The following is a 10,612-nucleotide window of genomic DNA, read 5'->3' as shown; positions in this document are numbered from 1 at the left end:
ATTACACAGCCGGAGGAAAGAAGGAGAGATCGTGGTGGATGGGAAACGGGATCGCTGCGTGGAAACAGGGCTCCCGTTCAATTTCGGTATTTCGGAGTGTGTAAACCGTATTAAGTAAATTCATTATACAGTCGAGGGGCGACGTACCTTAATTTCATTAGTTGCATCGCGTCAGCCGTGAAATTCCATTTGCCTGACGCACGTCCGAATTGCTAGGTCACACGGATTTCCTCGATACGTGATTCTCGCAACTTTGCACCCCGCTCGAAACACTTTTGCCTCCTCGTTTCGTTCGCCAACGAACACTGTCTTCCCTATAGATACGAAGCTGGTTTCAATTGCAACGCGAGTCGATAAGTAAGTTACACCTGCCCCGATATTTTCCATTTACGCCTAAGGGAGGAACAATCAACCCTTTTGCTTATTGCGAAACGTTGAAACGTCTATGAACAGCCGTAAAAAGAGAATGATCCGAAAAATTCAGTAGAAAGGTGTATACTCTGCTATAAAGCAATGGAATAAATTAACTCGAGGAAAAATTCACCTCACAAACGAACCCTTCACCCGTCTCTTTTTCTTGGCTTTTTCAAAATTTCCTCCAGTTTATAAATTTTTCACTTTTCCCCCAATCCTGCATTCCTAATTTTTCACTCCTCTCGGTTGCACCAGTTAAAACTGTCACGTGAAATCGGATGCAAATTTGTCGAGTAGGAAAAATTCGAAAATAGATTCCTCGTTACAAGTGTTTGCACAGAGAGAAGTAGTAGCTGGCTGTTTTTACGTTGATAATAAAAGAGAATTTTCTCTCGTTTGTTCGTATTTCTTTTTTTTAGAGAGAGAGAGAGAGAGAGAGGGTTTAACTTATTTATCGACTCACCCTCATATCTCTGCTAGATCGCGGAGTAAGGTTTTAAGTAACAAATTGCGCGTCGTATACATAGAACCTTGGCTGTTATTTCATCAATCGATGCTGCAGGATTTACCATCTGGCTATATTTCTTCGGTGAACTACATTCTGACAGGCAAGAGAAAAACGAATAATCGTCTGAACGTGGAAAGGAGCCGTTGGTGGTTCGCATAGCAGACAATACGAGGGTCCATTTGCAGTTACGCGCGCAGCAGTTTTGCTTAACGTTCGGCATTCATCATTTTGGACGTGTTCCTACGTAGTTTCAGCTCCCTCGGTGTCCTCGACATTTCGATGGCTAAGTTCGGAAGCGCTAAACTGCTTCTGTTCCTGTGATGCAGTAACCAGCCAGTAGTCGCTGCCTCGCCAGACGCTACGAAACGTAAACTTCTTCAAGTAAATACGCTAAGTGGTACCATTGCACGAGCTCCAATGCGCGCACACACACACACATAGTCAAAGTCGCTGGAGACAGCTGCCTTTTCCGGCTTACATTGAGGGATGAATTACGGGTAGATATATCGAGGATTCATAAGCTTTCAGTGAGTTTCCCCGCAACGTGACATGCGCACTGTGCAAAACTTTCCAGCAACGATTATTAATGCCTGGCGTTGTTGCGACGGCTATTGCACCGGGCTTTTTGTTAGGAGCCGAGCACGCGGTCAGGTCGACGAACCAATAAAATTCATTGTTTATGTCTGGTCGTGCTTCCACGCGTTTTACGAGGCAAGTTTTCGCGCAAACGTCAGCTTTTTAGCAACCGAGTCGTAATAAGAGGGGAGAGCTGTGTATATACACACTTCTGCATTGGATTAAAGGTGTTCGAACGTACACGTTAAACTTTTCTACACTTGCCGAAGTGGTGGGAAAGTTTGTTAAAGTTCCTTTGAAACATTCTTGTCTCTCGTTCGATTCGCGGGAGAAATTAAAGGAATATTCGATTGATCGGTACTGGAGGCAGCAGTAAGACGGAAAAATCAACGGAGACCTTTATTAATGTCCGATTAAACACGAACTGGAAAGGTATGCCTCGGCCTGACTACATTCCGAAGCGATTCGGATCACGCAGCCGGATGAATCGATCATCCGATTACCTTTTCCCTTTTGCGCTGCTAATAAAGTACTCCGTCGGAAAAGTCAATTTCTCGCGCCAATAGCCTACGAAATAATTCCTTCTACATTGCCTCGGACTCTCTGGCCCATTCGACTCGACTGGCTCGCGGAGATTACGTAGGGATTATATCGTGAAAAATGCAACGCTGGTGGAAAGATTATAAATGTGCTTAAATTGACCAGATTTCCTCCATCATTCTCACGAGTACCATACTTGAATCCCTCATTATTACCATTATTAGGTCAGCCCGAAAATTCTCGCGGTTTTAAGCCGTTCATTTTTGGGAAAAATGTAATTCCATTAAAATTTGAAATAATTTTCACTCTTGCCAAAGTATTACGAGAGCACTAATTTCACGTATATAAAAATTCGAATTTCCTCGAGAAAAGAAACTGCTGAAAGACTCCTGTTTCCTAAATTGCTTTTGCCTTTTGCCAAAGTATTACGAGAGCACTAATTTCACGTATATAAAAATTCGAATTTCCTCGAGAAAAGAAACTGCTGAAAGACTCCTGTTTCCTAAATTGTTCTTGAGTACGGAAATTATCAAGTCAGCAAACACTGTGAGCATATTTTTCCTGGGTTTCGATCGGGGAGATTCATTTGCGCCTTCCTTTCTCTCAGAAATTCCAGCATATTTTTCCTAGGTTTCGATCGGGGAGATTCATTTGCGCCTTCCTTTCTCTCAGAAATTCCGATTTTTATGCACGCGGAATTAATGGCAAAAGTGTGCCGAAAATTATAATTATAAAATTACTTTCAATGAAATCTTTTGCCAACGTATTACGAGAGCACTAATTTCACGTATATAAAAATTCGAATTTCCTCGAGAGAAATGTTTTTAATATCCTCCTGTTTCCTAAATTGTTCTTGAGTATGGAAATTATCAAGTCAGCAAACACTGTGAGCATATTTTTCCTAGGTTTCGATCGGGGAGATTCATTTGCGCCTTCCTTTCTCTCAGAAATTCGGATTTTTCTTAGCAAAAGTGTGTCGAAGATTGTAGTTACAAAATTATTTTCAACGAAAATCTTGAATTTCAACGAAGTTACGTTTGTTTCAAAATGAATAGCTTAAGTAACTTTCCGAAATCATCGAGAGAGGACCTTTTTCGAGTTGAATCGCTTTCGAAGAGAATTTATCCGCGATCTCTCGAAGCATATCTGAAAACAGCAACTGCACTCCAGCTACCACGAAACTCTCTTTCCTGCGAAACGATGGATCTTGGGGAAAGTCTGACGGAGAAATTTTCCGTATTTTATCGTAAGTTTCGTCAGCTTTTTGGCTGGCCGTAAATACGGAAACGGACGAACGCCGGTCGATTCGGTACTTCCGTTTTGTTAACTCGCTGCCCTATGACGGAAGTCACTCTGGCAATGTCTCCGCAGACTTCCCCCAGAGTTTACCAGATTACTTTCTCGTTGATAGTAGTAAGGGCTGCTCTGATGCCGGTGAACATATACACCGACTGATGAAATTACCGTCCTCGTCCCCGTAGACGTCAAAGTTCACCGTAGCCGAAGTTTAAATGTCTCCTTCGTCGAAACAAATTATGCATTATACGCGGTTCCCGCAGAATGTTTGTAGATGACGGAGGCTCGCGCCCCGGCTTCTTGAAATATTTAACGCGACGGAACTTGAAATATTGATCCGGTGGCGACGTTCGTAGCCCCTCCGGCAGATTTTCGTGGATTTTTTCGAGATTTTTCCAAACTTTCGAAGCTTCGCTTTATTAGATGCAATATTCAGCGGCAGAAACCCCCGCGGTGATTTATCTCGCCGATTCGTTACTTTAATAGATCGCCAAGCGATGGAATAGGTGTCTGCCATTTTTCACTTTGTAATTGACACGAGATAATATTTCATTTTTATACACTTTCGTGAAATTTGTTCGAAAGTTCGGAATAACTGGGGGAAAGAATTGGAAAGAAATCGTTTAAAGTTTTCCACAGAGAGAGAAAGAAAGTACGAGCGAATTCATTTAACGATCAGCCGTGTGATACTGTTCAAAGCAGCCTTGCTCGATCTCCTCTGATAACCATCATTGACTCCTCTTTGAAATTCCGTTTGCCAAGGTATCCTGGGTCAGGCACAGGGACATTCACATTTTAACGGCAGGCGCATATACCTATACGAGCGATCAACGATTCCAGGCGCTTCACAGACAAAATACGGGCCAAAATAGCGAGTGGTCTGAATGGACTGTTTGCATAAAATGGGCGCAGAAGAGAGACCAGGGACTCTACGAATGTCAGATCTCCACGATTCCCGTCAAGTCACACCAATTTCGCTTAAACGTCGTCGGTAAGTTCGATTAAATTATGCTCCACGAACTTTTTTACATTCTCACCACGTACCTAAAGATACCTTTTTAATTTTCTCTAACTAAGTACGTACACCGAATTCTCACCTGTGTCAGAAGTCTCTCGATTCGTCCACGAATCGAACCGAATTTTGAAATAAGAAAAGCAAATCCATCGTTCTTTATTGCATTTCTACACCGTTCGTTTTCACTCGAGTATCGAGTGCAATCGTCATCGTGAAAAGTCACGCTCTTCTCCGTGCACGGTTGCCCGGTTCGTCGATTGCTCTCGAAAGCGTTTCATAAAATATAATGATCCGGATGTGTTACTCGACCGCACGACGACCTATCGAGGTGTCCATTAACGTCGCCCTGGAGAGAGAAACTTGCGAACCTAATTCTGGAGAGCGCGATACCATCGTGGCCGGCCTCATTATTTCAATTACAATAACCTTGGGCTCTGATAACAGGCTTCGGCTCATTAGTTACCGCGGATCGCTAAAGCAACCTCCATCCCCTCCGTCGGGAATCGTTCCTCGCGCGAGACTAGTTCTCATAGAATTCCAACTTCCGGGTAGACACGATACTCGGGTATATACAGGGTGTCTCACTTATCTCCTTTATTTTTAACGATATCAGACGTGTTTCGAACACAGTTCGAACGGTTTCAAAAGAGGAGCATCGCAAATAGACACTATGAAGGTATTTGATCAGTTTTTTGGTGTGCATGATCATCATTTCAACTCTTTTCGGGCTCCGTCTTTACTATCATGCGGGAATACAGGAGCTTATTCTTACAGCTGTACAAATTTTCAATTAAAATTCGTGGGCGTGCCTACTAAATCGTTCGCTTTCTCTTATTACAGGGAAATTAAGCTTAATAACGTTAAAGAGCGGTAAGCGTCGGCAGCGAAAAGCCGATTAATAGGCTTCCGGTCGGTAAAGTGTTAACATTTCTCCGCAAGCTGCAGCAGAAGAAAATATATACTTTCTTGCAAAATAGAAAAAGTACCGGAAAATAAAAAATTTTCCTTCCTTCGGTATTCCGTCTTCGAAACCGTTCAAATTTTACTTCAAACATTTCTAACACCATTAAAAACAAAGAAGATACTTCGATGTTCAATCTTAGCCGAGCCACCCTGTACAACTTATTTTCCAATAGCAAAATTCACATTCCTTCTGAATAAAATATCATCCAAAATGTTCAAACTCTCTCTCTGGAGTGTCTACGATGAAAAAGGAAATTCACCGGTAAATCTTTGTGCACCTCGAGATAGAGGACACCCGGTATCGCGTAGACGTGAAATTGTGGATGGGCGTGAACGGCGAACAAAGGGACAGAAAGAAAAGGGAAAAAAAGAGTGTCATTCTTTATCGCAGTACCAACAGCGACGATACTCGGAGGTCCAGATCTGTACGTGGGCGCTGGTAGCACGATAAACCTGACGTGCGCCATACACTTCAGTTCGGAGCCGCCAGCCTACATCTTTTGGTACTACAATGAGAACGTGTTGAGCTACGACAGTCCCAGGGGCGGCGTCTCGGTGATAACCGAAAAGGGTGGCGACGTCACCACCTCTTGGCTCCTTATCCAGACGGCGCAACCTTCGGACTCCGGGGAGTACAGCTGCCAGCCCAGCAACGCCAATACGGCGTCCATCAAAGTTCATGTCCTAAATGGTGAGTGTTTACACGCGCGATTACGTAATCTTCCAATCTTGGTAAACTAACAAGGAACATCGGTCCAATTGATACAAGTCGATGGAAACTATGAAAGTTTCTGCATAGTTGGAGAATTCACGAGAACCAGTTCCAATCTTTTCGACAAACTTTCTCGTCCTGTGTTTTCCTTCGAGAAACAAAGGTTCGATCGTGTTTCGTTAAAAGCATAGGGAATCTTCTGATACTTCTCCGCGCTATGTAGATCACTGGATCCATTTGAAAAAAAGAAAGAAAAAACACGTAAAACCAGGACATGGGGTAAAAGCGAAAGGTTGATTTTCTTTTTATATCCTCGTGGTTTTGATACATTCTCGCGTGTGACATATTTCAATCGATCCCCGGCACGCATCGAGCATGTCCCCAAAAAGAATAACACTTTGCAAACGAACGGTTTCAAGTTTTTACAACTCGCTCGGTTATTTACGGTTCGGGGTCTTTCTCGAGCGAAACGTTCGCGACGATTTGCAAGCGAGTAATAAAAACACGGGCAAAATAATTCCGCAACGTGCTGGCTATAGTAAAAACGTGCACAGGTCGTCTACCTGTTACCAAATGTAGAGAGCACTCTGCGCCGGTTTTCGACTGAAACGTAGCTTTACGGCTGAATATAAAGCATTAAAAATGTAGAAAACAATCCTTCCTTTTTTTCGACGAAGACTCCGACCTGGTTGAAATTCCGCGAAACGTCGCTTAGAAATTTTGCATAAACCAGTTCCGTAGAGTGTTTTCTTAACCCGTTCATTTTCTCGCGGCTTAATTCGCCAGACGCAAAGCGGTAGGAAAATTTCGGTATCACACGCACCTGTCCTCTTCCCAGATTTCGCAGGCATCTGGGACCCTCGCGCAATCGTCCTATCGGAACTTGGTAATTACGCAGTCGCCAAGTTTTGCATGTTTATTCAACGAGTCTCTCGGAGCAACGTAGAGCAAACGAGCTTCGACATGGCGAGAATGTTTACCATCGCGTTCGTCGTTCGTTCGATAATACGCGCGCCTCCCTCGGAAACAGTTCTGTTAATGCAATATTCGCTGAAATTTTTCGAAATTTTCAGTGACTGCACTTTTGAAAACAGAAATTCCCAGGAAAAATGTCTGTGATTCGTTCGTGTTTTTCACTCAAACGCAATCATGCGAGGGCATATCACGAATTTCCGGACGAAACAAGTAGTGATGCCCATATTTTAGCGAAATGCGTATGTGTTAATACGTATTCCACGCTTTTCATCATTTTTTCACGAAAATTTGGCGCAGAGTTCATATTTTTTACCAAATATTTGCACACATTCCTCTTCTGTGGAAGTTAACAGCGACGTAAATATTTGGTGATCTCGTAAGTAACGTTGCTTGTTATCTTGGCTCGACGTTCGGACACGTGGAATACAGAAATAGAAGAAATTCAACAATTCGAAGTGGGAATGAACTTTTAACACTCGGTATATTTTATGGCTATACAGCAACTCGGATATAATATTAATATTAGGAACTTTTGCCTTCAGATAAATTATAAATTATACACGATAATAAACCATTCTTTATGCATCAATATTACACTGAAACTTAATATTTTACAACTGACATTACGCTGAAATATTGAAATAAAGGTAAATTACGCGGTACTGCCGCACACTGGCCCAAATGATTGCGGACTAACTAGACTATTCGGACCGTAAAGGGTTCAGACTTATCAAAAAATTAACATATAATATTAAAATAAACGTAAAAGGGGTAATAAATGACGTTTATTAAGAAATTTTATTATTACAAAATAATGTCACAATCTATTGTAATTAAAAGCCCGCCGAGTGTTAAAGGTTAATACCACATCTACTATATTCTCCTGACTTAGCGCCATTGGATTACCATCTATTTCGTTCGCTAGAAAACGTTTTTAAATGACAGAAAATCTTGAAGACTACATTCCACTCTTAAAGTTAACATTAGATCACTTTTTTTAATCCAAATGATAGGAATTCTTATGAAAAGGGGATTAAGTATAAAATTGCCTGAAAATTGGAAACAACGATCGACTGCTATTACTTTAGTATTGAAACTAGGCTTCTAATGCGACATTACCTACGGGATGACCTAATACTTCGTCGATCGATGGAATCGGTTGTTGTTCAGGTTCCTGTCGAAGCCTAAATCGATTCACGACAGACAATAAGGGGACGTCGATCTTTGGCCGACAAATTTCTGTCCATGTAAATTACGCGGATTCCAGCGGAAACGCCGGCGCCAATTCGAGGGATTCTTAGGATGTCGAAATCGAGCGGAAATTGCATTTCAATCCGTCGCATAAAATACTGCCGAGCGACGTTTAACGAAGAAAGAGAAGCAACCGAACGGAACTTCGACACGGTTTTCAAGCCTTTCGAAACTCCTGCTACCGGTCAAAGAAATATCGCTCGTTGAGGAGAGAGAGAGAGAGAGAAAAAAAGAAGTCTCGCTTGGAACGTTGAACAGATATTTTTACGAGGGCCGTTCTAACTTTCGAAACTCGTTCTCTATTGCGCGGCCACGCTGCCTCCGCTGGATTCTCCTCTCTTTCCCGAAGACGCCTTTAGCTTTGATTAAAACGGCGCGATGCGGTTCCGCGACTGAGATGAATGATTTAGACAACTCTTTGCTACGTCCTGGCATATTTTGCTCCGCGCAAACGCAAAAAATCCCGCCAAGTTTTACCTCTAAAATACCAGCTCGTCTATCGTGGAAAAATTTATTTTCCCCCATTGCTCGCTTCTTTGCATCTCGGATGAACCGGCTGTAGAAAAACTTCCATGGAATAGAGAGATTCGGTGGAGAAAAGTTGAATTTCTTTTGTAATTCGACAGATAAATTTTATCGCGATAGTTAGGAAATTTTGATTAATTGATATTCTCTGCTTAATCGTCGAACCTCACAAATCCCATTATTTCTGATAAGCCACATTGGGATTCTTGGAAGTGAACCGCGCGCGTTATATGTATTAGAGTATAATCAAGGGCTTTTCATCCCCGATTACTCGCCACAGGTTGACTTTCAGGAATCCGGGAACTTTCGATATTAATTTATCAGGAAAGCTCGTAGTTCGGCTGCATAGCGTTTACGAGATTGATCAAAGCATTGTTCCGCGTTGTACTACACTATACGCGTGTCCCAGCCCGACGGTAATAACAAGAACCGTGGCTGGCGATAAACAAACAAAGGAGACCCGAAAGTGGATTAGAAAATACAGAACGAGATGGCTTTCTGTTACAGGCGAGCGACCAGAGGCGATGCAGACCGGCACAGCGGGACCTATTTTATCCTCGAGCTGCCTTTTGGTGTCTCTGATCATTTTGTACATATCCTCGGTGTAAAACGTCGACACGAGAATGAAGAAACACGAACGAGCATCGCCGTAAAACGCCGCCTCGCTTAGGCCAACTGTCTCGAGTCTGTTGGGGTACGTTTCTCGTCAAGATCACGCTACCGTGTTCAGCCGAAAAAAATAATCGACGGTCCGACCTAGAAAATTTCAAGCGAAACCGTGGTGTGTACGTACCCACGTGTGTGTGTGTGTACACGAACGGAAACGAAATATAACATGGTTGCTTCGAGGCCCGTTTTCTACTAACTTCCACAGCTGCTCGATCGTGTGTTTGTCGGTTACTTACCTGTCACAATAATGTTCCGCTCACGGTCATTTTTTCATCCTCGTCCGACTAGAGAACGCGAAGAGAGATCGCGCGGACGAAGCACAGATCTTCCCGAACGACTACTACTCCACAGTCTACGAGAATATGCTCGCGTTTCCTCCCGTAGCTTCCTGTTCGTAGCGAGCAGCAACAGCCCGAGATCGTTCGTACGATCAAACGAGAGAACGTCAAAGGAACGCGGGAGATTAACGAGTATGCGTGTTCCGAATGCCGAAAAAAGGGAGTCTGACTCTTGGTCGAGGAACGTTTTGTTGAGGGAACGTCGACGCTAATACCAAGAGACCGTAGCTCTGCTATACGGCTGGGTTTCGAACGTTGAGGGGTTCCGATGATCCGCAGTGAGAGAAACCGATTTACGAGAGGCGTAAACGCGAGAAACAACCGTCTCGCGGCGAGCTTTACGACTGGTCGAAACCTCGGGATGCAGGGTACGTGAGACAGAGTTCAGTGGGAAATAAAACGTGACTCGATTGCCGGATCTCCTTTTTCCTCGCGATGGGGGATGCATGGTTAACACGTTTTATCTTCAAGAGGGAAGTAGATAACTTTCTTTCTTTATAGCAGGAGCTGAGAATCTGGGGGTGAAACTGGTTGCATTTAAACATTCAATTGGATCGAATTTCGGATTCATCGGTGTGTTTTTATTGAAAAGATATGTATATATATATTTGTCGTTTGGCCGGTACGTGTTAATTGCGAGGAAATGATTACACGGAGAATGAAAATCGCGAATAAATTTCGTTAATGTTGAATTTCGAATGGAAATATCGTGTACCTATAGTTCAGAGAATTATCTGGCGATTTTCATCGGGCGAGAACGCTAGAGAGAGCCGCACACGAGTATACACGTTAAAATTCGAGCGGAAAATATTGCCATTCCGCGCGACAGC

At 43.1% G+C, this 10,612-nt stretch overlaps 1 protein-coding gene across 1 annotated transcript in view; it reads left to right on the top strand.

Moving 5' to 3' along the window:
* The window catches only part of LOC108580322 (cell adhesion molecule 2-like), a 35,851-nt gene extending 26,468 nt beyond the window's left edge, over positions 1 to 9,383 (top strand). Inside the window, exons 3-5 of the mRNA XM_017944049.1 lie at positions 4,097 to 4,325; positions 5,704 to 6,003; positions 9,283 to 9,383. Of these exons, the coding sequence (XP_017799538.1) occupies positions 4,097 to 4,325; positions 5,704 to 6,003; positions 9,283 to 9,383 (630 nt within the window). The remainder of the gene's footprint in view (positions 1 to 4,096; positions 4,326 to 5,703; positions 6,004 to 9,282) is intronic.
* The last annotated feature ends 1,229 nt before the right edge of the window (positions 9,384 to 10,612 follow it).

Source organism: Habropoda laboriosa, unplaced genomic scaffold (genome assembly GCF_001263275.1).
Source record: "Habropoda laboriosa isolate 0110345459 unplaced genomic scaffold, ASM126327v1 scaffold9, whole genome shotgun sequence".
Taxonomy (NCBI): Eukaryota; Metazoa; Arthropoda; class Insecta; order Hymenoptera; family Apidae; genus Habropoda; species Habropoda laboriosa.
This window is presented reverse-complemented; position numbering and strand designations above follow the sequence as displayed.